This window comes from Ranitomeya variabilis, chromosome 2 (assembly GCF_051348905.1).
Source record: "Ranitomeya variabilis isolate aRanVar5 chromosome 2, aRanVar5.hap1, whole genome shotgun sequence".
NCBI classification, from domain to species: Eukaryota; Metazoa; Chordata; class Amphibia; order Anura; family Dendrobatidae; genus Ranitomeya; species Ranitomeya variabilis.
The window spans coordinates 871,357,980-871,385,820 of record NC_135233.1 but is presented as its reverse complement, the minus strand read 5'-3'; the positions used below and the strand labels follow the sequence as shown (position 1 = coordinate 871,385,820).

At 48.3% G+C, this 27,841-nt stretch overlaps 1 protein-coding gene across 1 annotated transcript in view; it reads left to right on the top strand.

Moving 5' to 3' along the window:
- LOC143808062 (putative cation-transporting ATPase 13A5) overlaps positions 1 to 27,841 on the top strand; it is a 318,077-nt gene that overhangs the window by 211,347 nt on the left and 78,889 nt on the right. Inside the window, exon 21 of the mRNA XM_077290322.1 lies at positions 1,571 to 1,740. Coding sequence (XP_077146437.1) covers positions 1,571 to 1,740 — 170 coding nt within the window. The remainder of the gene's footprint in view (positions 1 to 1,570; positions 1,741 to 27,841) is intronic.

Sequence of the window (27,841 nt, the reverse complement as noted above, 5' to 3'; positions counted from 1 at the left end):
AGAGTGATCGCAAAATGGCGCCAGCGACTTTTAAACTGCATCATGACATCATTTAAGCAGCCAATCACAGCCTTGCCAGTAGTTTCATGCCCTCCATGCTAAACAGGATGTGCCCACACTTGGAATCTTTCTCATTGGCTGAATTTCTGAATTTTGAATCATGGAACTTCCGATTCCGGTATCCGATACGCGCCAAGTATCGGAATCCCGGTATCGGAATTCCGATACCGCAAGTATCGGCCGATACCCGATACTTGCGGTATCGGAATGCTCAACACTACTTCTGAGCTTTGCATTGTGCCTAAAAAGTAGATTTTGATCTCATATGGGATAACAGCATACTCAGGAGAAATAGTAAAACAAACAGTATGGTCCATGTTCTCCTGTTACACTTGCAAAAATGCTAAATGTGGGGGTAAAGCAACATTTTTCTGGGAAAAAGTAAAATTTGGAATATTTCCTTCCATATTGCTTTTATTCCTGTGAAGCACCTGAAAGGTTAATCAACTTATGAAAAATGGTTTTGAGAACTTTGACGTGTGCAGTTTTAAAAAGGGTACGGCTTTTTGGTATTTTCTGTCATATAGGCCCCTCAAAGTTACTTCAAATGTGATGTGGGTTTTACAAAAATTGATTTTGGTGGAAAAATGAAAGAAATATTTTTGAAAAGTGATGATGTAATGTATACATAGTTAAATAATAATTCACTTCTTGCTGGGCTTTTAGAATTTTAAGAACCAGTAGTAAATCTTTTCCATTTTAAGCTCAGCTATTTATTCTTCAGACTTCTTCTAAGGCCTCACCCACACCAGTGTATACATCAGGCGTGTGCTATTCAAATTTCTATCAGATAACACCTAGATTAATGCTATTTAATGGAGCAATGCTGATGCACTCACAGAATCTGTCAGTGAAAAAATGCCTGGCATGTTGCAATTTCACTCTGAAATTAGATGCAACTGACCCATTTGAGTCTATGGATGTGTGGAAAACTTCATACTGCACTTGGATGAGTGCAGTCTGATTTCCAGAGAGTCACAGAATGGAAAAGACAGAGACATTTTTTTCTCCATCTTATCCTCACAGTGTGCTTCAATTCTCTAATCCTAGAAAATTAGATCACACTGTGCTGACACTCGTATCAAAATCTGATCAGAGTTTGATCAGCGTGTCATTAGCAGAATCGACCCAATTCTCACAGATGAGAGAATCTTCGGCTATCTGACGATACCTTAAATCCAAGTTCCTTATCAGGAAGTTGCTGTTCTCTACCACATTCCAGAGGCAGTAGAACAACATCCACAGCCGTGGCCATTGCATCTATTGGCTGATTAACTCATACTGCAATTGCATCCCCCTCCATTACATACAATCTGATCTTCATGCGCCTATAAGAAATAGATTAGATATGACAGTATCTAAAGTCCAAATGCAACACATTTATATAGTTTGACAGTGCCAAGGTCACAAAGTAGAAAGTGGTGTAAATGGAGAGATAGAGGGACTGCTGCCCCATCTTGAAACATCATTGTCCTTTTCCTTGGACTGTCTATAGTTTTATGTTTTATAGGTGATAACCTTCAGACAGCTGTGACTGTTGGTAGAAAATCAGGAATGATTCCCTCCAACAGCAACATAATTATGTTGGAGGCCTGTGAACCTGAGAAAGACTTACCTGCTTCACTTACTTGGAAATCTTTGACTGAAAGTCAAGCAAATGGAATCCAATTAAAGCCTCAGGTATGTTTTATTACAGAATTAAAAAAAAATACTTTGATAATAGAAATGACTACATTAATACAGAGTAGGGTATGTACAGTTCCATAATCTAATATGCAAACTTGCATTTATGCTCCAGTATAAGGATTGAGCTACTTCATAGATTGGCCAAAAATGGATGCCCATACAATCTGAAACTGTTGGAAAAACATGAATTGATTGTCTAAAACTTTATTTCATATCTCTTGTCTACAACAATCTAAGTAGAAGTTTGGTGAAATTATAGCCAAATAACAATTGGCATGAATTCTACAGTTGGTCCAGGTTTTTTTTTTACAAGTTTTGGAATTTGCATAATTTAGGGCCCAGATTCATCATTTATGAGAGTGGTTTTAAGTCAGCACATAGCCATAACTGAGGCAACCAGAGTTACATCTGATCGCATCATTTTAACTCATTTTAGAAAATAAATTAAAAAGTCCTCCAAAGTACTAATAATAATTTTATTTCTATAGTGCCAACATATTCCGCAGCACTTTACATTTTAGAGGGGACTTGTAAATACAATAGACATTACAGCATAACAATAAACACATAGATCAAAACAGATACCAAGAGGAATGAGAGCCCTGCTTGCAAGCTTACAATCTATGAGGAAAAGGGGAGACACAAAAGGTGGATGGTAACAATTGCTTTCATTGTTCGACCAGCCAAAATGTAAGAATCGGTTGTTCATATAATCATTATTATTATTATTTATTATTATCATAGCGCCATTTATTCCATGGCACTTTACATGTGAGGAGGAGTATACGTAATAAAAACAAGTACAATAATCTTAAACAATACAAGTCACAACTGGTACAGGAGGAGAGAGGACCCTGCCCGCAAGGGCTCACAATCTACAAGGGATGGGTGAGAATATAGTAGACGAGGGTAGAGCTGCATGTAATGCTGCATGAACTGGTTATCAGCCTAAGTATGTAACAGTACAGACACAGAGTGCTCTTAAATGCATATAGCATGTGAGAACATGATGCGAGGAACCTGGTTATGGTAAAAATGTTGAATGTGCAACACATGATTAGTTAGGTTAATATGTTGAGGCACCAAAAAAGGAGAAACATAGGAGTTTATGGTAAAAAACTTGTAATAAATCTTTATTAACATAATCAAACAGGTATTGACAGACAGTTTAAAAGATGTGATAAAAAGGACACAACACCAGCAGCACTCAGTACTATGTTAAATACTAGTCCCAAAGGACTCAATCAGAATATGTAGTAGATAACCCCATCCAGTTTTGGATCCATCCACATACTCCCAATTTGTTTCTGGAGAGAAGACAGTGATAATTATAGCCCCGTGGTTAATGCACAATTATATTTGGAAATCCATCTACCATGCTGCCACCTGGGTACAAATAAACATTAACATCACTATACTTTAAATTGAATGGGGGGTACTCTTACCCATACTAAGGCGCACCTCTGGACGCACCCCGACGCTCGATTCCCCGCTCTACAGCCTTGCTTTCTCAAGAGCACCTCCCTTGTAACGATTGGTGAGGAATATGATCCTGGATGCAACAGTCAAGACAGATTTGAGAGGGGACAGTTTGGTAAGAGGGAGACCGATTAGTAGAGAGTTACAATAGTTCAGACGAGAATGAATAAGAGAAGCAGTGAGAGTTTTTGCAGAGTCGAAAGTAAGAAAGGGTCGAATTCTAGAATTGATTTTGAGGTGCAGATAACAAGAGCGAGCCAGTGATCAGATGTGGGGGGTGAATGAAAGCTCAGAATCAAGTATGATCCCAAGACAGTGGGCATGTTGCTGGGGAGTAATGGTGGAACCACACACGGAAATGGCAATGTCGGGCATAGGTACATTAGTAGAGGGAGGAAACACAAGGAGTTTGTTTTTGACAGGTTCAGTTTCAGATATAGGGAGGACATGATGTTAGAGACAGCGGTAAGACAATTACTAGCGTATTCTAAAAAGGCAGGCATGATATCAGGGGAAGAAGTGTATAATTGGGTGTCATCAGCATGGAGATGGTAGTGGAAACCGAATTTACTGATTGTTTGGCCAATAGGGGCAGTATACAAAGAGAAGAGAAGGGGGCCTAGAACCAATCCTTGAGGAACCCCAACAGCAGGGAAGATGAGAGGAGGAGGAGCCAGCAAAAGATACAGTGAAGGAGTGATCAGAGAGACAGGAGGAGAACCAGGAGAGAACGGTGTCCTTGAGGCCGACAAAGTGGAGCATAGTGAGGAGGAGCTGATGATCCACAGTGCCGAATGCTGCAGTTAGATCCAAGTGGATTAGCAGGGAGCAGTGACCATTAGATTTAGCTGCTAGTAGATTATTAAAGACTTTAGTAAGGGCAGTTTCGGTAGAGTGTAAAGAGCGGAAACCAGATTGTAGAGGGTCAAGAAGAGAGTTATCTGAGAGATAGCAGATAACAATGGAGTGGACCAGGCATTCAAGTAGTTTAAAGATGAAGGGAAAATTATTTTTATTATTTATTTATATAGCACCATTAATTCCATGGTGCTGTACATGAGAAAGGGGTTACGTAAAGAGTTATTGATATCGCTTACAGTAAACAATTTTACAATGACAGACTGGTACAGAGGGGAGAGGACCCTGTCCTTGAGGACTTACATTCTACGGGATAATGGGGAAGAGACAGAAGGTTGGGGTGCAGCAGCTCTGGTGCTGGTGAGGCGGCAGCTCTGGTAGTGGTGAGGCGGCAGTTCTGGTGGTGATGAGGTGGTAGCTCTGTTGGTGGTGACGTGGCAGCTCGGGTAGTGGTGACGCGGCAGCTCGGGTAGTGGTTACGCGGCAGCTCGTGTAGTGGTGATGCGGCAGCTCGGGTGGTGGTGAGGCAGCAGAATGGTTATTGCAGGCTGTAGGCTTTCCTGAAGAGATGGTTTTTCAGGTTCCATCTGAAGGATTTGAGGGTGGTTGATAATCGGACTGGATGAGGCGTGGAATTTCAGAGGATAGGGATATTCGAGAGAAATCTTGGAGGCGATTGTGTGAGGAACGAATAAGTGTGATGGAGAGTAGGAGGTCTTGAAAGGATCGAAGATTACGCGAGGGAAGATATTGGGAGATTAGTTCAGAGATATAGGGAGGGGACAGGTTTTGGATGGCTTTGTAGATCAGTGTTAGTAGTTTGAACTGGCTTTGTAGGGAAACTGGGAGCCATTGGAGGGATTTTCACAGGGGCTGAAACAGGGGGGTAGCAAGGAGAGAGGTGGTTTAGCCGGGAAGCAGAGTTGAGGACAGACTGCAGTGGTGCCAGAGAGTTAGCGGGGAGGTCACAGAGGAGAGTGTTGCAGCAACCAAGGCAGGAAATGATAAGGGCATGCACAAGAGTTTTAGTAGACTGGCTGAGGAAGGGATGGATTGTGGCAATATTTTTGAGTTGGAGGTGGCAAGAGTTTGGATGTGCAGTTTGAAGGACAGGGCAGAGTCGAGAGTTACCCGAGGCAGCGGATTTCAGGTGCGGGAGAGAGTGTGATGCCATTTACTATAATAAATAGATCAGGTAGGGAGGATATGCAAGATGGGGGAAAGATGATGAGTTTGGTTTTGTCTTCATTGAGTTTTAGGAAGTGAGAGGTGAAGAAGGTGGATATGGCTGATAGACACTCCGGGATTCTGGACAGCAGAGAGGTGAAATCTGGGCCAGAGAGGTAGAAATGAGTGTCGTCTGCACACAGGTGGCACTGGAAGCCGTGGGACTTTATGATTTGTCCTAGGTCAAGGGTATAGGTTGAAAAAAGTAGGGGCCCTAGGACAGAGCCTTGAGGGACTCCAGCAGAGAGAGGGTGGGATGAGGAGGTAGTGTGGGAGTGGGAAACGCTAAATGTGTGGTCTGGAATGTATGAGGCAATCCAGGACAGTGCAAGGTATTTGATGCCAAGGGAAGAAAGAATCTGTAGCAGCAGGCAGTGGTCGACTGTGTCGAAGGCACAGGACAGGTCAAGAAGGAGGAGGATCAAGAACTATCTGTTAGCTTTGGCTGTGAGTAAGTCATTAGCAATTTTGGTGAGGGCAGTTTCGGTGGAGTGGTGGGGGCAGAAGCCAGGTTGGAGGTTGTCAAGGAGAGAGTTAGATGAGAGGTGGGAGGAAGGTTGAGCATGGACATGCTGCTCAAGGAATTTTGAAGCAAACGGGAGCAGTGAAATGGGGCGATAGCTGGGTATATAAGTTCGGTCAAAGTTAGTTTTTTTGAGGATGGGTGTGATTATGGCATGTTTGAAGGCAGAGGGGAAGGTACCAAAAGATAGCGATAGATTGAAGAGATGGGTGAAGGCTGAAATTAGCATGTTAGTGAGGTTGGGAAGCAGGTGGGAAGGGATGGGGTCAAGTGCACAGGTGGTGAGGTGTGATTTGGAAAGGAGGTGAGTAAGCTCTCCTTCAGTGATGAGGGAGAGGGAGGTAATTAGGGAAGGGCCGAGGTCTGGTATATGGAATGGTTGAGGTGGTGGAACAGTAAAAGTTTGCCTTGTTTGGTCAATCTTGTTTTTGAAGTAGGCGTCAAAGTCCTCGGAAGAGATGAGGATAGTTGGAGGTTGCAGTGGTGGGCAGAGGAGAGAGTTAAATGTTCTGAACAGTTGTTTTGGGTTATAGGATAATGGAGATACAAGATTTGTGAAATAGGTCTGTTTAGCAGAGGTGAAGGCTAATTTGAAGGCAAGTGTAGCTTGTTTGAAAGCAGTGAAGTTGTCTGGCAGGCGTGTTTTCTTCAAACGCCGCTCCGCGACCCTGCATGCTTGTTGAAGATTTTTAGTGAGATTGTTATGCCAGGTTGCCTAATGATTTGTCACACTTTGCCATGCATCAGAGGGGTGACTGAGTCTATAGCTGATGTGAGGGTAGCGTTATAGAAAGCGGTAGCGCTGTCCGTGTCGCGGAGTAAAGATATGGAGGACAGAGGTGGAAGAGAGTCTGAGAGTTTGTGAATGTCTAGGTGTGCGAGGTTTCTGCGAGGATGTGGTAGTGGCAGGACATGGAGGGCAGGTGAGGAGGAAGAGGATGAGAAGTTGAGTAGATTGTGGTCAGATACGGGGAAGGGAGAGGTTGTGAGATTAGATAAGGAACAGAGGCATGTGAAGATAAGATCTAGTATATGGCCATCTGTGTGGGTGGCTGTGGAGGACCACTGAGTAAGTCAAAAGGATGAAGAAAGAGCCAGGAGCTTGGAGGCTGCTAGCTGGTGGGTGTCAGTAGGGATATTAAAGTCACCCATTATGATGATAGGGAAATCAGCAGAGAGAAAGTGAAGAAGCCAGGTGGAGAATTGGTCAATGAAGGCAGTGGCTGAGCCCGGCGGTTGGTATATGACAGCCATTTAGAGATTAGAGGTAGAGTAGATACGGAAAGAGTGAACCTCAAAAGAAGGGAGGATAAGGGAGGGTGGGGGTTGGATAGGGTTGAAGGAGCAGTTTTTAGAAAGAAGGAAACCCTCTCCTCTGCCATGTCTGTTGCCAGAGGAAGGAGTGCGGGTAAATTGGAGGCCACCGTAACTCAGTGCAGCAGGGGAGGCCATGTCTTCGGGCATCAGCCTGGTCTCAGTGAGGGCCCCAAAGGAAAGTTTGTGGGAAGTAAAGAGATTGTGGATCACGTGGAGCTTGTTGCAGACGGAGCGGGCATTCCAAAGTGCCCCAGAGAGAGGAAGCAGGGGGGTGGGGGTCAGTGGCACAAATTATAAGTGTGAGGGATTGTGGTAGTTTCTCGTAGTGTGAGAAGAATAGGGGTGAAGATTAGTGGGATGTATGAGGTGGGGGGCCAGGATTGGGGGTTATGTCGCCAGCAGTGGGAATGAGCAGAGAAAGGGAAAGCAGGAGGGTGAAGGAGAGTGATTGGCTTATATTATATTTTGGTAGGAGAAGTCTGAGTTTAAAGAGCAGGTCTGCAGATGAAGCGAGGTAGGGGGGTAAGAGAGAAGGGGAGATAGTTATGTGGTTCGAGGGTGTAGGGGTTTGGGGTTAGTGAAGGAGAGTGAGGATTAGTGGAGCAAAAACAGTGAGGGAAAATGTGAGCATAGTTAAAGAGCAGGGGAAGAAAAGAAAGGTAAGTAAGATTAGAAGACAGTGATTAGTCTTACCATCTGACCGATTTCTGGACTATTTCTGATGCTACATGTTATGATCTGGTGACCTTGGAGCCGCATGAAACTTTCTCTGGAGTCGGCGGAACCTGTACTGACCGCAAATCCTGAACTAACACCGCAACTAGAAGTAGCTGTGGGGTGTGCCTAACATACCCTAGACACCTCGACACAGCCGGAGGACTAAATACCCCTATAGATGGAAATAGGAATGCTACCTTGCCTCAGAGCAGACCCCCAAAGGATAGGCAGCCCCCCACGAATAATGACTGTGAGTAGGAGAAGAATAGACACACGCAGGTAGAAAACAGTATTTAGCAAAAGAGGCCACTCTAGCTAAATAGGAAAGGATAGGACAGATTACTAGGCGGTCAGTATTAAAACTAGTGTTGAGCGATACCTTCCGATATCGGAAAGTATCGGTATCGGAAAGTATCGGCCGATACCGTCAAAATATCGGATCTAATCCGATACCGATACCCGATCCCAATGCAAGTCAATGGGACGAAAATATCGGAATTAAAATAAACCCTTTCTTTCCTTGTAGGTTAATTCTACATGAAGGAAAACAACTAAGAATAATGTAGGCTGTATTGGGGGACGTGGCGGAGACATTAAAGGCACAGAAGTTTAGCCCAATCTAATAGAATAGCAGGATTTTTTTTTTTTTATGACGTTCGGCGTTAGAAAGATTTTGACTATGTTAATTTTTTTTTAATTTTGTCAGATATTGATGTTTCACTACTTCCACGCCCTTCACCTTCTTTTTTACTTCTCCCACACTTTCTTCTTCATTATCCTCATCATCAGCTTCTTTGACATCAACTTCTTCACCTTATTCATCTTCTTCTTCATCTTCTACCTATTATTTTTTGGGTTACATTGTTCATATTCTTTTTATTTTACTATTATCTTCATCATATTCTACTTCTTCATCATATTCTTATTTGTGTCAGGCATTCCCGTAGTTGTTATCTATAAAAGTTTGAAGATTACACCTTCTGTTCTGCCTGTCACTAAACAGTTACATTTGTCCGCGTTCAGTTTGGCCTGCAGCATCAGGCTTTATCCAGGGGCACCAGGAGGAGGAACGGACTCACCCCCATACACTGCTTAGTCTTCTTCTGCTTATAATTTAGATAATATTTTTTGCTCTGATATTTAGTGTTATGCTTAATGTTCTTCTGCTCTTTGTTCTGCAGCCTCTTGTTCTTCTGCTTCTTGGTCTTCCAGGTCGTCGTCGTCTCCAGGGTTGTCGTCTCCGGGGTCGTCGTCATCGGGGTGGTCTTCAGGGTCGTCGTCTCCGGGGTCGTCGTCATCGGGGTGGTCTTCAGGGTCGTCGTCTCCGGGGTCGTCGTCATCGGGGTGGTCTTCAGGGTCATCGTCTCCAGGGTCTTCGTCATCACGGTGGTTGTCGTCTCTGGTGTCGTCGTCATCTTAGGGGTGGTCTTCCGGGTCATCGTGTTTAGTCTCTTGAACTTGGAAATGTAGCAGAAGGTACAAGAAGGCTGAGAAAATGCCGAGAACCAGCTGATGGAACTGGAACTCGGATGGCTACCCGAAGGTCCAAGAGCCAATGGAACTACCGAGGACCAGCTGACGTTACTGGAACCCGGTTACTAAGCAGGAGGTACCCGTGCCTGAAAGCACTACCAAGGACCACCTGACGTTGGTGGAACTCGGATACCCAGAGGGAGGCACCTAAGCCAAAGGCTCTGCCCGGAACCAGCTGATGGTACTGGAACCAGGATGGGGAGCAGAAGGTACAAGAGCAAAAGACACTGCCGAGAACCAGCTGACGGTGCTGGAACCCGGATGGGTAGCCGAAGGTCCAAGAGCCAATGGAACTACCGAGGACCAGCTGACGTTACTGGAACCCGGTTACTAAGCAGGAGGTACCCGTGCCTGAAAGCACTACCAAGGACCACCTGACGTTGGTGGAACTCGGATACCCAGAGGGAGGCACCTAAGCCAAAGGCTCTGCCCGGAACCAGCTGACGGTACTGGAACCAGGATGGGGAGCAGAAGGTACAAGAGCAAGTGTCTGCGTGGCTTTTGCAGGACACGATGCCGGCTGCACAGCAGGGGAACAGCTGGCGGTGCTGAACCCCACTGACACATTGGCTGGTGTTTGGCTCTGTGCAGCTAGCAGTACCGGGCCCCAACTGGCGGTGTTGGAGCCTGGGCTCTGCAGGGGGAGCAGAGTGTAGGCCGAAGCCTACTTGAACCAATTTCAAAGGTAGCCTTTAACCCCCCCTCAGGGGTTACAAAGTAGAAGAGCCACAGCTTATGCAGCAGTAGTGCTGCACAAGTCAAAGGTTGCTCTTTTAATTTTGCTCCTTGCACACGCTGAATGAAACACGTATAACATTTATCCCTTTATACAGTCAAACTGTGTTGGAGGCGCGAGTTCCCTTTGTAATGAGACGCAGCACAGATGTCAAGAATCCCACCTTGGTGCTGGGTGCAGCCTCCTGAGCGTTGTTATTTGCTGTACAGGAGTCTGCGCTGTCGTGTTATCCCCTGGCCTAGCGCTGTTAGCGCTGCCCATCTTCTGACATCATTTAATGTCGGCCGGTGCGGTTCGCGATGACCATGAATCCCAGCCCCGCAGTGTCTTAACATTGTTAAAACACTGCGGGGCTGGGATTCATGGCCTGGCGCAGCACATATGTTCGCCTCTCACACTCGGGTCCTTACACCCGCTTCAGACTGTGCGGCGTCAGCTGATCCCTTATCGCATGCCACGGCCATGAAGCCGCACAGTCTGAAGAAGGCGGAAGGAGATGAGGGACAGGCGAAGTGATGCACTGCTCATGCCCATCAATCACACCCTCGCAGTCCCAAGAAATAAGACACCGAGGGGCGTTGTGTGGGTCAGGGCGGCCGCAGAGGCGCAGGCAGCCAAACAATGATGTCAGAAGACAGGCAGCGCTACCAAGGGGGTTGCAGCGTGTCATTACAAAGGAAAGTCACACCACCGGGACGGTTAAATGGTCACACAGAGGACACATTTTAGACGTGTTTTCAGTTCCACATGTGCGAGGAGAATACGTTTATGAGCCACCTTGCACACATGCAGCATTACCGCTGTACAAGGTGGCCTTAAAAACGTACAAACGCCTGGGGGAGGGGGGACAGGTTCCCTTCAATTTCAGTTCTTGTGTCTGCGTGGCTTTTGCAGGACACGATGCCGGCTGCACAGCAGGGGAACAGCTGGCGGTGCTGAACCCCACTGACACATTGGCTGGTGTTTTTCTCTGTGCAGCTAGCAGTACCGGGCCCCAACTGGCGGTGTTAGAGCCCGGGGTCAGCAGGAGGAGGAGATGGAGCAGAGTGTAGGCCGAAGCCTGCACTGGCGGCAGCTTTGGGTCTGTTGTGCCTGCGTGGCAGTTGCAGGACACGTTGCCGGCTGCACAGCAGGGGAACAGCTGGCGGTGCTGAACCCCACTGACACATTGGCTGGTGTTTGGCTCTGTGCAGCTAGCAGTACCGGGCCCCAACTGGCGGTGTTGGAGCCCGGGCTCTGCAGGGGGAGCAGAGTGTAGGCCGAAGCCTACTTGAACCAATTTCAAAGGTAACCTTTAACCCCCCCTCAGGGGTTACAAAGTAGAAGAGCCACAGCTTATGCAGCAGTAGTGCTGCACAAGTCAAAGGTTTCTCTTTTAATTTTGCTCCTTGCACACGCTGAATGAAACACGTATAACATTTAGCCCTTTATACAGTCAAACTGTGTTGGAGGCGCGAGTTCCCTTTGTAATGAGACGCAGCACAGATGTCAAGAATCCCACCTTGGTGCTGGGTGCAGCCTCCTGAGCGTTGTTATTTGCTGTACAGGAGCCCCAACTGGCGGTGTTAGAGCCCAGGGTCAGCAGGAGGAGCAGGGGGAGCGGAGTGTAGGCCGAAGCCTGCACCGGAGCAAGTTGAAAGGAAACCTTTAACCCCCCCCCCAGGCGTTTGTAGCTGAAAGAGCCATTGTGTACAGCACTAATGCTGGAAAAGGTAAACTTAGCTCTTTTAATTATGGTCCTTGCACATGCTGAACCTAACACTTATGAAATGTGTCCCCTCACAGCGTTAAACCGTCCGGTAGGTGGAACTTTCCTTTGTCGTGTGACGCAGCACAGCCATCATTTTTACCCCCTTGGCGCCGTGCGCCGCCTCCTCAGCGTTGTTTGAATCTGTCCCGGAGTCTGCACTGTTAGGTTAGCCCTTGGCCATGCACACATTTTGCGCTGCCCGTCTTCTGACATCATTTGGTGTCAGGCTGGCTGCACCTGTGCGGGTGCGCTGGCCGAGATCCCGCCTCGCAGTGTCGTCTAATGTAATCCCACCGCGGGCCTGGGATCCGTGGCCATGCGCAGTGCATATCCTTGCCTCTCACTCCCCTCCCTACGGCTTCTTCAGACTGTGCGGTGTCACGGCCGTGGCATGCTATTAGGGATCAGCGCAAAATGTGTGCATGGCCAAGGGCTAACCTAACAGCGCAGGCTCCGGGACAGATTCAAACAACGCTGAGGAGGCGGCGCACGGCGCCAAGGGGGTAAAAATGATGGCTGTGCTGCGTCACACGACAAAGGAAAGTTCCACCTACCGGACGGTTTAACGCTGTGAGGGGACACATTTCATAAGTGTTAGGTTCAGCATGTGCAAGGAGCACCACGAAAAGAGGCACTTTTTCCCTTTGCATCATTACTGCTGCACAAGGTGGCTCCTTCAGTAACAAATGCCTGGGGGGGGGGGGGACAGGTTCCCTTAAATTTAACTTGTTGTGCCTGCGTGGCGGTCGCAGTACACGTTGCCGTATACACAGCAGGGGAACAGCTGGCGGTGCTGAACCCCACTAACACATTGGCGAGGTGTTTGGCTCTGTGCGTACAGCACTTCTGGACGGCAACTGGCGGTGTTGGAGCCCAGGGACAGGTGGAGGAGGAGGAGGTAGGAGGAGGTAGGAGGGATTGCCACACACACAGCAGGGGAACAGCTGACGTTACTGAACCCCAATAACAGAGGAGGGACTGTTGACTGTGCGTACAGCACTTCTGGACGGCAACTGGCGGTGTTGGAGCCCAGGGACAGGTGGAGGAGGAGGAGGTAGGAGGGATTGCCACACACACAGCAGGGGAACAGCTGACGTTACTGAACCCCAATAACAGAGGAGGGACTGTTGACTGTGCGTACAGCACTTCTGGACGGCAACTGGCGGTGTTGGAGCCCAGGGACAGGTGGAGGAGGAGGAGGTAGGAGGAGGTAGGAGGGATTGCCACACACACAGCAGGGAAACAGCTGACGTTACTGAACCCCAATAACAGAGGAGGGACTGTTGACTGTGCGTACAGCACTTCTGGACGGCAAATGGCGGTGTTGGAGCCCAGGGACAGGTGGAGGAGGAGGAGGTAGGAGGAGGTAGGAGGGATTGCCACACACACAGCAGGGGAACAGCTGACGTTACTGAACCCCAATAACAGAGGAGGGACTGTTGACTGTGCGTACAGCACTTCTGGACGGCAACTGGCGGTGTTGGAGCCCAGGGACAGGTGGAGGAGGAGGAGGTAGGAGGAGGTAGGAGGGATTGCCACACACACAGCAGGGGAACAGCTGACGTTACTGAACCCCAATAACAGAGGAGCGACTGTTGGGACTGTGCGTACAGCACTTCTGGACGGCAACTGGCGGTGTTGGAGCCCAGGGACAGGTGGAAAAGCAGAGGAACACAATGTAGGCTGAAGCCTGAGAAAGTTGAAAGGGAACCTTTAACCCCCCCCCAAGGCGTTTGTAGCTGAAAGAGCCAGCTTGTGCAGCACAAAAGATGCAAAAGGAAAAGGTGGCTCTTTTCATCATGCTCCTTGCAAACACAGAACTAAACACTTATAAAATGTGTCCCCTGAAACCGTGAAACCGTCCCGGAGGTGGGACTTTCCTTCGTAATATGACGCAGCACAGCCGTCATTCCTACCCCCCCGGCGCCGTGCCCCGGCTCCTCAGCGTTGTTTGATTCCGTCCCGGAGCCTGCGCTGTTATGTTATCCCGTGGCCAGGCACACTTAGCGCTGCCCATCTTCTGACATCATTTGGTGTCAGGCTGTCTGCGCCTGTGCGGCCGCGCTGGCCGAGAGCCCGCCTCGCAGTGTCTTCTGATTTAATCCCACTGGGGGCCTGGGATCCATGGCCATGCGCAGTGCATATCCTCGCCTCTCACTCCCCTCCCTACGGCTTCTTAAGACTGTGCGGTGTCACAGCCGTGGCATGCTATTAGGGACCAGCTGACACCAAACAGTCTGAAGAAGCCATAGGGAGATGAGTGAGAGGTGGAGGTTCAGATATGCACTGCGCATGTCCATGGATCCCAGGCCCCCAGTGGGATTAAATCAGAAGACACTGCGAGGCGGGCTCTCGGCCAGCACGGCCGCACAGGCGCAGCCATCCTGACACCAAATGATGCCAGAAGACGGGCAGCGCTAAGTGTGCCTGGTCACGGGATAACATAACAGCGCAGGCTCCGGGACGGAATCAAACAACGCTGAGGAGCCGGGGCACGGCGCCAAGGGGGTAGGAATGACGGCTGTGCTGCGTCATATTACGAAGGAAAGTCCCACCTCCGGGACGGTTTTACGGTATCAGTGGACACATTTTATAAGTGTTAAGTTCTGCGTGTGCAAGGAGCTAAACAAAAATAGCTACCTTTTCCTTGTGCAGCATTACTGCTGCACAAGGTGGCTCTTTCAGTAACAAACGCCTTGGGGGGGGGACAGATTCCCTTACATTTCAGTTGTTGTGTCAGCGTGGCGGTCGCAGGACACATTGCCGGCTACACAGCTGGGGATCAGCTGACGTTACTGAAACCCAATAACACTGGGTCGTATGTTTTGACTGTGCAGATGACACTTCTGAGCCTCAACTGGCGGTGTTGGAGCCCAGGAATTACAGTTCAGGTGGTAGAAAGATGAACACAACAGGAGACCTGGATACTGTAGACAGTCACCTAATTATTTAATCAGGAAGAGGAGTGGCAAATTCCTGCGAGATCCAGGCCTTGTTCATTTTCAGGAAAGTAAGCCGGTCAACGTTATCGGAGGATAGTCGCATGCGACGGTCAGTTAGTACACCACCTGCAGCACTAAAGACACGTTCCGATAATACACTGGCCGCAGGGAAAGACAGCACCTCCAATGCATACTGGCTTAGCTCTGGCCATGTATCCAGCTTTGAGACCCAAAACTTGAAAGGGGAAGAGCCGTCTGGGAGTACAGCAAGAGGGCAAGACATGTAGTCTGTCACCATCTGACGGAACCGTTGCCTCCTGCTGACTGGAGCCGTCTGTGATGGTGTAGACTTTTGTGGCGGGCACAGAAAACTGTGCCACAGTTGGGCCATACTGGTCTTGCCTTGGGCAGAGGCACTGCTTCTGCTCCCTCTTTGTGCAGAGCCTCCACCACTGCCTGGACGCACTGAGCTGCTTTGGAATGCACTAGCAGCACTTCTCTCAGTTGGAATGGAGAAGATGATGGAATTCACCAGTGTGTCTTGGTACTCCCGCATTTTTCGCTCCCGGTTCAACGGTGTGATGAGGCTTTCTACGTTGTCCCGGTAGCGAGGATCGAGGAGGGTGAACACCCAATAATCAGACATGTTGAGAATGTGGGCGATGCGGCGGTCGTTTCTCAGGCACTGCAGCATGTAATCCACCATGTGCTGCAGACTGCCAACTGCCCAAGAAACGCTGTCCCCTGCTGGAGGCGTGATCTCTGCCCGCTCGTCATCACCCCACCCTCGCTGTACACACTGAGTACTGGACAATTGTGTAACTCCCTCCTCTGGACGGATGTCTTCCTCCTCCATTGACTCCTCCTCATCCTCCTCACAAACTGTCCCCTGCCTACGCATTTGTGAGGAACCACGTGGCGCTGACTGTCCAGAAGATGATGGAAATGGTGAATCCTCATCCTCCACCTCTTCCACAACATCATCCCTTAGCGCTTGCAGTGATTTTTCAAGCAGGCAGATAAGGGGGACAGTCATGCTGACTAGTGCATCATCTGCACTCGCCATCCGCGTGGAATAATCAAAGGGACGCAAAACCTGGCAGACGTCATTCATAGTGGCCCACTCTGTGGTTGTGAAGTCTGTACGGCGCTGACTGCGACTTCTTTGTGCCTGAAGCAGCTGGTACTCCATTACAGCTTGCTGCTGCTCACACAACCGCTCCAACATATGTAACGTGGAATTCCACCTGGTAGGTAGGTCACATATGATGCGATGTTCCGGCAGGCGGTGTCGGCGCTGCAGAGCCGCAATGCGCGCTTTTGCCATGCTGGAACGCCGCAAGTGAGCACACTCTAGGCGGACCTTGTGCAGCAGTGCATCAAGATCCAGATAGTCCCTCAAAAAGCTCTGCACGACCAAATTGAGCACATGTGCCAGACATGGGATGTGAGTGAGGTTGCCGAGGCCCAGAGCTGCCACCAGATTTCGGCCATTATCACACACTACCATGCCTGGCTGGAGATTCGCTGGCACAAACCACACATCGCTCTCCTGCTTGATGGCATTCCAGAGCTCCTGCGCTGTGTGGCTACGATTCCCCCAAAAAATTAATTTCAAGACGGCCTGTTGACGTTTGGCCACGGCTGTGCTCATGTCGGTCGTAACAGGTACACGTTCATCACGGGTCCATGTGGAGGTGGACTGTGACGGCTCCTGCAGCGATGATTCTGAGGAACTGGTGTAAGAGGAGGAGTCAATGCGTACAGAATGGATTCCTGCAATCCTTGGAGTGGGCAGGACACGTTCTGCGCCACTCGCACGGTCTGTACCCGGCTCAACGACATTAACCCAATGGGCAGTGAGGGAAAGGTATCATCCCTGTCCATGTTGACTGGTCCACGCATCGGTGGTGAGGTGGACCTTGCTACTGACGGCGTTCAGTAGCGTGTGTTTTATGTGTCCCTCCACATGCTTGTGCAGGGCAGGGACGGCTTGCCTGCTGAAGTAAAAGCGGCTGGGCACATTGTACTGTGGGACTGCCAATGACATCAAGTCACGGAAGCTGTCAGTCTCCACCAGCCTGAATGACAGCATTTCCAGTGACAGAAGTTTGGCAATGCCTGCAGTCAGAGCCTGTGCTCGTGGGTGGTTTGACGAGAAAGGCCGCCTTTTCTCCCATGCCTGTACTACTGATGGCTGTAGACTGGGCTGGGAGTGTGTGGATGACTGGGAAAGTGGTGCTGCGGGTGGAATTACAGCGGGTCTCTGGACAACAGGGCCAGAGGTTCTTCCACGGCGATCCTGGGAGGAAGTCGAACCAGCTGCGTGTGAGCTGGAGGAAGAGGCAACACGAGCTGAAGAGGTGGTAGCTGCCGCTGTTGGTTGGCCTAGCTCTTCAGTGTGTTTTTCTAACTCCGCCGGGTGCCTGGTGCGCACATGTTTCCACATGTTGGAGGTATTGAGGTTGCTGACATTTCGACCTCTTTTGACTTTTTGATGACACACCTTGCATCTGACATAGCAAATGTCATCTGCAACTGTGTCAAAAAAGGACCAGGCACTGCAAGTCTTGGGAGCGCCCTTTTTGGCTTTTGGAAGAGACATGCTCCTAATGGGTGCCAAAGCGGAGGCTGCAGGATCCGCAGTCTTCCCCCTCCCTCTCCCTCTTTGGGCCGTACGGGGAATCTCTTCCTCAGAGCTGCTCCCACCACCTTCCTGTCCCTCACGCCAAGATGGGTCAAGGACCTCATCATCTACACTACCCTCTGCCCCCAACTGCTCCTCCTGGGTAGTCTCAGCAGCAGAGCACGCACCAGTAAGTGGCACCTGAGTGTCATCATCAGCTGATGCGGCCTGCGATGTGGTGACCGGAGCCACTGGCCCACCCGCCTCTTCAGAGGAAGAGAGAAAAAGCTGTTGGGCATCACTGCACCCTGCCTCTTCTTCCATTTCTCCAATGCTGCTTGGCTGGCCCCCTGTTTCCAAGCCAAGAGATTCAGAGAACAGAAGTAGAGACGGCTCCTGCCCTGGGCTCTCTGTCTGCCTGGGCAATTTGGCAGGTGGTGAAGAGACAGATGGCTGCTCTCCAGTGCTCTGTGTCTGAGAGGATGTGGCACTAATTGAAGTTGATGCATTAGCTGCCATCCATCCGACAACGGCTTCAATTTGTTCTTCACGCAGCAGCGGTGTACGGCGCTCTGACACAAAGCTGCGCATGAACGACTGTTGCCTGGTGAAAGTGGGTGCTGATGAGTCACCGGTGCCCGCAGCAGGCACAGAATCCCCACGTCCCCTCCCTGCTCCGCGCCCACGCCCACGTGCCTTACTCACTGCCTTCTTCATCTTGGTTGACTGATAAAGATAAGCAGAAAAGTACTAACGGCTTTGTGTGCTTATTCCTGAACAACTCCTCCTAACAGGTATAAGAAACACTAATTTTCTAAAGTGTGGACTAGACTTTAATATGAGCTAATGTGGCCTACACAAATGTAAAGTGGTGTAACTGGTGTGTTTGGTGAACTTTATTATTTATTTATTTTTTGGGGGCTGAACTGACAACGGATAGAGCTGCAGTCACACGGAGACCGTGCAGACAGCCGTAAACGGTGCTGCAAGGCCCAAAAACCCTCCTCTACGTTATCCTATCTAGTGTTTTTCCACAAATTAGCTGGAGACGGGTGGAAAGACACTAATAGGAATTTTTTGAAAAAATGTGCAGCAGCCTGCACTACTTAAAACAAAATGAAAATTGATTTGGCGGTATGACGCAGTGAACAACCCTGAGCTGGAGACAACCAGGCTATGGCTGCTCACAGACTACAGGGCGAGCTGCAGTCACACGGAGACCGTGCAGACAGCCGTAAACGGCGCTGCAAGGCCTAAAAACCCTCCTCTACGTTATCCTATCTAGTGTTTTTCCACAAATTAGCTGGAGACGGGTGGAAAGACACTAATAGGAATTTTTTGAATAAATTAGCAGCAGACTACACTACTTAAAACAAAATGAAAATTGATTTGGCGGTATGACGCAGTGAACAACCCTGAGCTGGAGACAACCAGGCTATGGCTGCTCACAGACTACAGGGCGAGCTGCAGTCACACGGAGACCGTGCAGACAGCCGTAAACGGCGCTGCAAGGCCCAAAAACCCTCCTCTACGTTATCCTATCTAGTGTTTTTCCACAAATTAGCTGGAGACGGGTGGAAAGACACTAATAGGATTTTTTTTAATAAATTAGCAGCAGACTACACTACTTGGAAAAAAAAAAAAAAAAGGACAGTATGAGGCAATGAACCACCTTCCCTGAACTGAATACAACCAGCTATGGATGGCCTATGTGGCTGCACTCAGACTAGAGAGTGGGCTGCACTCACACACACACACACACAGACCTTGCAGATCGCTGTGAAAACAGCGCTACAAGGCAAAAGCAAGGTGAATAGTAGGTGAACACAGCGGTTGCTAAATTAGCCTTTGGAAAGCACAAAGAAGCAAATCGCTATCTCTAAACTGGCCCTCAGTCAGCAAACAGCGTCCTGTCACTAACTGAATTCACAGCAGAGTGATCGCAAAATGGCGCCAGCGACTTTTAAACTGCATCATGACATCATTTCAGCAGCCAATCACAGCCATGCCAGTAGTTTCATGCCCTCCATGCTGAACAGGATGTGCCCACACTTGAAATCATTCTCATTGGCTGAATTTCTGCATTTTGAATCTGGGAACTTTCGATTCCGGTATCCGATACGTGGCAAGTATCGGAATCCCGGTATCGGAATTCCGATACCGCAAGTATCGGCCGATACCCGATACTTGCGGTATCGGAATGCTCAACACTAATTAAAACCCTTCCAAAAATATCCACAGCAGATAATACAAAAAGTTCCACAATCTAACTAAAGACATGGAATGTATATCTGCCACTCCAGAGAATCCAACAAGACTGAGAAAATACTGACACAATCTAAGCTGGACAAGAAAACACAAAGAATAGCACTGAATTGTGAAGCACATAGCATGTGTGCCACAGGAAAAAAAAAACAGACACTTATCTTTGCTGATTTGGCAGAAAGGCAGGAGGAACCAAGCAGAGGTCCAACACCTCCCAACAACAATTGGCAACTGGCAAGGACTAATGAATCCTGCACGCCTAAATACCCCAGTCAGAACTGCAATCAGCAGATACACCTGACCAGGACTGCAACTCAGGGGCAACTGCATTACCACCTACAACCACCAGAGGGAGCCCAAAAGCAGAATTCACAACAGTACCAACCCCCTTGAGGAGGGGTCACCGAACCCTCACCAGAGCCCCCAGGCCGATCAGGACGAGCCAGATGAAAAGCATGAACCAAATCAGCAGCATGGACATCAGAAGCAAAAACCCAAGAATTATCCTCCTGGCCATAACCCTTCCATTTTACAAGGTACTGAAGCCTCCGCCTCGAAAAACGAGAATCCAAAATCTTCTCAACCACATATTCCAACTCCCCATCAACCAAAACAGGGGCCGGAGGATCAACAGAGGGAATAACGGGCACCACATATTTCCGCAATAAAGATCTATGGAAGACATTATGGATAGCAAATGAGGCCGGAAGCGCCAATCGAAAAGACACCGGATTAATAATCTCAGAAATCCTATAAGGACCAATAAACCGAGGCTTAAACTTAGGGGAAGAGACCTTCATAGGAACATGACGGGAAGACAACCAAACCAAATCCCCAACCCGAAGCCGGGAACCAACACACCGACGACGGTTAGCAAAACGTTGAGCCTCCTCCTGAGACAACACCAAATTGTCCACCACATGAGCCCAAATCTGCTGCAACCTGTCAACCACAGAATCCACACCAGGACAGTCAGAAGGCTCAACCTGCCCAGAAGAAAAACGAGGATGAAAACCAAAATTAAAAAAAAAGGCGAAACCAAAGTAGCCGAACTAGCCCGATTATTAAGGGCAAACTCGGCCAATGGCAAAAAGGCCACCCAATCATCCTGATCGGCAGACACAAAGCATCTCAAATAAGTCTCCAAAGTCTGATTAGTTCGCTCGGTCTGGCCATTTGAGGATGAAATGCAGAAGAAAAAGACAAATCAATGCCCAGCCTAGCACAAAAGGCCCGCCAAAACCTAGAAACAAACTGGGAACCTCTGTCGGACACAATATTCTCCGGAATACCATGCAAACGAACCACATGCTGAAAAAACAACAGAACCAACTCTGAAGAGGAAGGCAATTTAGGCAAAGGCACCAAATGAACCATCTTAGAAAACCGGTCACAAACAACCCCGATAACCGACATCCTCTGGGAAACCGGAAGATCAGAAATAAAATCCATGGAAATATGCGTCCAGGGCCTCTCAGGGACCGGCAATGGCAAAAGTAACCCACTAGCATGGGAACAACAAGGCTTGGCCCGCGCACAAGTCCCACAGGACTGCACAAAAGAACGCACATCACGTGACAACGAAGGCCACCAGAAGGACCTAACAACCAAATCTCTGGTACCAAAAATACCAGGATGACCAGCCAACACAGAACAGTGAACCTCAGAAATAACTCTACTAGTCCAGCTGTCAGGAATAAACAATTTCCCCACAGGACAGCGGTCAGGTCTATCAGCCTGAAATTCCTGAAGAACCCGCCGTAAATCAGGGGAAATGGCAGAAAGGACCAACCCTTCTTTCAGAATGCCGACCTGTTCAAGGACCTCAGGAGAATCAGGCAAAAAACTCCTAGAAAGGGCATCAGCCTTAATATTCTTAGAACCCGGAAGATACGAAACCACGAAATCAAAACGGGAAAAAAACAAGGACCATCGAGCCTGTCTAGGACTCAGCCATTTGGCAGACTCGAGGTAAATCAAATTCTTATGATCGGTCAGGACCACAATACGGTGCTTAGCTCCCTCAAGCCAATGTCGCCACTCCTCAAATGCCCACTTCATAGCCAACAACTCCCGATTGCCGACATCATAATTGCGTTCAGCAGGCGAAAACTTGCGGGAGAAGAAGGCACACGGTTTCATCAAAGAACCAACAGAATCCCTCTGAGACAAAACGGCCCCTGCCCCAATCTCAGAAGCATCAATCTCAACCTGAAACGGAAGAGAAACATCTGGTTGGCGCAACACCGGAGCAGAAGTAAATTGGCGTTTAAGCTCCTGAAAGGCAGAGACAGCCGCAGAGGACCAATTCGCCACATCAGCGCCTTTTTTCGTCAAATCAGTCAAGGGTTTAACCACGCTGGAGAAGTTAGCAATGAAACGGCGATAAAAATTTGCTAAACCCAAAAATTTCTGAAGGCTCTTCACGGATGTGGGTTGAATCCAATCATGAATGGCCTGAACCTTAACCGGATCCATCTCCATAGATGAGGGAGGAAAAATAAAGCCCAAAAAAGAAACCTTCTGCACCCCAAAGAGACACTTAGACCCCTTCACAAACAAGGCATTGTCACGAAGGATCTGAAATACCATCCTGACTAGTGTTGAGCATTCCGATACTGCAAGTATCGGGTATCGGCCGATACTTGCGGTATCGGAATTCCGATACCGAGAACCGATACTTTTGTGGTATCGGGAATCGGTATTGGATCCATATTACTGTGTAAAATAAAGAATTCAAATAAAAAATATTGATATACTCACCTCTCCGGAGGCCCCTGGACATCACCGCTGGTAACCGGCAGCCTTCTTTGCTTAAAATGAGTGCGTTTAGGGCCTTCCATGACGTCACGGCTTCTGATTGGTCGCGTGCCGCTCATGTGACCGCCACGCGACCAATCACAAGCTGTGACGTCATTCTCAGGCCCTAAACTCCTCATTCTAGGAATTTAGGACATGAGAATGACGTCGCGGCTTGTGATTGGTCGCGTGGCGGTCACATGAGCGGCACGCAACCAATCAGAAGCCGTGACATCATGGAAGGCCCTAAACGCGCTCATTTTAAGCAAAGAAGGCTGCCGGTTACCAGCGGTGATGTCCAGGGGCCTCCGGAGAGGTGAGTATATCAATATTTTTTATTTTAATTCTTTATTTTACACAGTACTATGGATCCCAGGGCCTGAAGGAGAGTTTCCTCTCCTTCAGACCCTGGGAACCATCAGGATACCTTCCGATACTTGGTGTCCCATTGACTTGTATTGGTATCTGGTATCGGCGATATCCGATACTTTTCGGGTATCGGCCGATACTATCCGATACCGATACTTTCAAGTATCGGACGGTATCGCTCAACACTAATCCTGACCTGTTCCACATGAGACTTCCAATCATCGGAAAAAATCAAAATATCGTCCAAATATACAATCAAGAAGTTATCAATATATGTCCGGAAGATATCATGCATGAAGGATTGAAAAACAAACGGAGCGTTAGTGAGCCCGAATGGCATCACAAGGTATTCAAAATGGCCTTCGGGCGTATTAAACGAAGTTTTCCATTCATCACCCTGCTTAATACGAACAAGATTATATGCCCCCCAAAGGTCAATCTTCGTAAACCAACTAGCCCCCTTAATCCTAGCAAACAAATCGGAAAGCAAAGGTAAAGTTTATTGAAACTTGACCGTGATCTTATTCAAGAGGCGATAATCAATACAAGGTCTCAAGGAGCCATCCTTCTTAGCAACAACAAAAAAAACCTGCTCCCAACGGTGAAGAAGATGGCCAAATATGCCCTTTCTCCAAAGACTCCTTAACATAACTCCGCATGGCGGTATGTTCAGGCACAGACAGGTTGAAAAGTCGGCCCTTAGGAAACTTACTGCCTGGAATCAAGTCAATAGCACAATCACAGTCCCTATGCGGTGGAAGGGAACTGGACTTGGGCTCATCGAATACATCCTGAAAATCAGACAAAAACTCTGGAATTTCAGAAGAGGAAGAAGAGGAGATTGACATCAAAGGAACATCATTATGAACCCCCTGACAACCCCAACTAGTCACAGACATAGATTTCCAATCCAACACAGGATTATGTACCTGCAACCACGGGAAACCCAGCACGATAACATCATGCAAATTATGCAACACCAGAAATCGACGATCTTACTGATGGGCTGTGTGTTATGATCCTTAGTGGCTGAGGATCACAAATAGACCAGCAAGTGAATAAACTAAAGACAAGCTCTAGGGAGATGGTAACTGGACTGATCGCAAATCTGAACCTATCCAAAACAACTAGAGGTAGCCGGTGAACGTGCCTAAAAAATTCCTAGACGTTTCGAGCCAGCCTGAGGAACTAGCTACCCCTAAAGAGAAAGAAAGACCTCGCTTGCCTCCAGAGAAATAATCCCCAAAGATATAGAAGCCCCCAACAAATATTAACGGTGAAGTAAGAAGAAGGCACATACGTAGGGATGAAATCAGATTCAGCAAAAGAGGCCCACTAGTACTAGAAAGCAGAAAATAGAGCAGGGGTCTATGCGATCAATAAAAAAACCCTTACAAAATATCCATCCTGAGATTACAAGAACCCACGCACCAACTAATGGTGTGTGGGGAGAAACTCAGTCCACTAGAGCATCCAGCAAGCAAGGAAATCACATTTTAGCAAGGTGGACAAGAAAACATGATAAACACTGCTGATCAAAAAAATGAGCAAACAAAACTTAGCTTTGTCCTGGATGGACTGGGAGCAAGGTAGTCAGAAGGAATCTGAGTAGCACTGATTACATCGACAGCCGGCAACAAGAGGAAGTAAAACAGAGCTATATAGGAACCTCCCAGAGGATAACGAACCAGCTGATAGCCAGAGACCAGCAGGATAACAAACAAAGCCACCAGGGGGAGCCCAAAGCAAAAGTCACACCATACCACCAGTGACCACAAGAGGGAGCCCGAAAACAGAGCTCACAACAGTACCCCCCCCTTAAGGAGGGGTCACCGAACCCTCATGAAAACCCCCAGGGTGATCAGGATGAGCCACATGGAAGGCACGAACCAAATCGGCCGCATGAACATCAGAGGCGACAACCCAAGAATTATCCTCCTGACCATAGCCCTTCCACTTGACCAAATACTGGAGCCTCCGTCTAGAAACACAAGAATCCAAGATCTTCTCCACCACGTATTCCAATTCTCCCTCAACCAGCACTGGGGCAGGAGGCTCAACCGGAGGAACCACGGGTACCACACACCTCCGCAACAACGAGCGATGGAACACATCATGAATAGCAAATGATGCCGGGAGGTCCAGACGGAATGACACAGGGCCAAGGACTTCCAGAATCTTATAAGGACCGACAAACCGAGGCTTGAACTTAGGAGAGGAGACCTTCATAGGAACGAAGCGAGAAGACAACCACACCAAGTCCCCAACGCGAAGTCGGGGACCCACACAGCGACGGCGGTTGGCAAAGAGCTGAGCCTTCTCTTATGACAACTTCAAATTGTCCACCACATGATTCCAAATCTGATGCAACCTATCCACCACAACATCCACTCCAGGACAGTCAGAAGGCTCCACCTGACCCGAGGAAAAACAAGGATGAAACCCCGAATTACAAAAAAAAGGAGAAACCAAAGTAGCAGAACTAGCCCGATTATTAAGGGCAAACTCGGCCAACGGTAAAAAAGTAACTCAGTCGTCCTGGTCAGCAGAAACAAAACATCTTAAATAAGTCTCCAAGGTCTGATTAGTTCACTCGGTTTGGCCATTCGTCTGAGGATGGAAGGCCGACGAAAAAGACAATTCAATGCACAAAAGGTCCACCAAAATCTAGACACAAACTGGGATCCTCTGTCAGAAACAATGTTCTCAGGAATCCCGTGCAAACGAACCACATTTTGAAAAAACAGTGGAACCAACTCGGAGGAGGAAGGCAACTTAGGCAAGGGCACCAAATGGACCATCTTAGAAAAATGATCACACACCACCCAGATGACAGACATTCTCTGAGAGACAGGGAGATCTGAAATAAAATCCATGGAAATGTGCGTCCAAGGCCTCTTCGGGACAGGCAAAGGTAACAGCAAACCACTGGCACGAGAACAGCAAGGCTTCGCCCGAGCACAAATTCCACAAGACTGCACACGGAACGCACATCCCGGGACAAGGAAGGCCACCAAAAAGACCTGGCCACCAAGTCTCTGGTACCAAATATTCCAGGATGGCTCGCCAACACCGAAGAATGAACCTCGGAGATGACTCTGTTGGTCCATCTATCCGGGACAAACAGTCTCTCCGGTGGACAGCGGTCAGGTCTATCCGCCTGAAACTCTTGCAGCACACGTCGCAAATCTCGGGAGATGGCAGACAAAATCACCCCTTCTCTAAGGATACCAGCCGGCTCTGAATCTCCAGGAGAGTCAGGCACAAAACTCCTAGAAAGAGCATCAGCCTTCACATTCTACGAACCCGGCAGGTACGAGACCATGAAATCAAAACGAGAGAAAAACAACGACCAACGAGCCTGTCTGGGATTCAGCCGCTTGGCCGACTCGAGATAAATCAAATTCTTGTGGTCAGTCAAGACCACCACACGATGTTTAGCTCCCTCGAGCCAATGTCGCCACTCCTCAAATGCCCACTTCATAGCCAACAGCTCCCGATTACCGACATCATAATTCCGCTCGGCAGGTGAAAACTTTCTTGAAAAGAAAGCACATGGCTTCATCACAGAGCCATCGGGGCTTCTCTGCGACAAAACAGCCCCCGCTCCAATCTCGGAAGCATCAACCTCCACCTGGAAGGGAAGTGAGACATCTGGCTGACATAAGACAGGAGCCGAAGAAAACCGACGCTTCAGCTCCCGAAAGGCCTCCACAGCCGCAGAAGACCAATTAGTCACATCAGAACCTTTCTTGGTCAAATCCGTCAAAGGCTTAACAACGCCAGAAAAATTAGCTATGAAGCGACGGTAAAAATTAGCAAAACCCAAGAACTTCTGAAGACTCTTAACAGATGTAGGCTGCGTCCAGTCATGAATAGCCTGAACCTTGACTGGGTCCATCTCAATAGTAGAAGGAGAAAAAATGAACCCAAAAAAAAAATCTTCTGGACTCCAAAAAGACATTTTGAGCCCTTCACAAATAAAGCATTGTCACGTAGGACCTGAAAGACCATCCTGACCTGCTTAACATGAGACTCCCAATCATCCGAAAAAACCAGAATATCATCCAGATACACAATCATAAACTTATCCAGATATTCACGGAAGATGTCATGCATAAAGGACTGAAAGACTGAAGGAGCATTAGAAAGTCCAAAAGGCATCACCAAGTACTCAAAATGGCCTTCAGGCGTATTAAATGCAGTTTTCCATTCATCACCCTGTTTTATACGCACAAGGTTATACGCACCACGAAGATCTATCTTGGTGAACCAACTAGACCCCCTAATGCGAGCAAACAAATCAGTTAACAATGGCAAAGGATACTGAAATTTGACCGTGATTTTATTCAAAAGGCGATAATCAATACAGGGTCTCAGGGAACCATCCTTTTTAGCCACAAAAAAGAATCCTGCACCAAGAGGGGATGAGGACGGGCGAATATGTCCCTTCTCTAAAGACTCCTTTATATAACTCCGCATGGCAGCATGCTCCGGCACAGATAAATTGAAAAGTCGTCCCTTAGGAAACTTACTACCAGGAATCAAATTTATAGCACAATAACAGTCCCTATGAGGAGGTAGAGAATTGAGTTTGGGCTCTTCAAATACATCCTGGTAGTCTGACAAAAACGTAGGGACTTCAGAAGGAGTGGACGAAGCAATGGACACCACAGGAGCGTCACCATGAATTCCCTGACAACCCCAACTTGACACCGACATAGCTTTCCAATCCAGGACTGGATTATGAGTCTGCAACCATGGTAGACCCAACACGACGACATCATACAAATTATGCAGTACAAGGAAGCGAATCACCTCCTGATGAACAGGAGTCATGCACATGGTCACTTGTGTCCAGTACTGAGGTCTATTTGTAGCCAATGGTGTAGAATCAATTCCCCTTAGTGGAATAGGGAATTTTAAAGGCTCCAAATCAAAACCACAGTGCCTG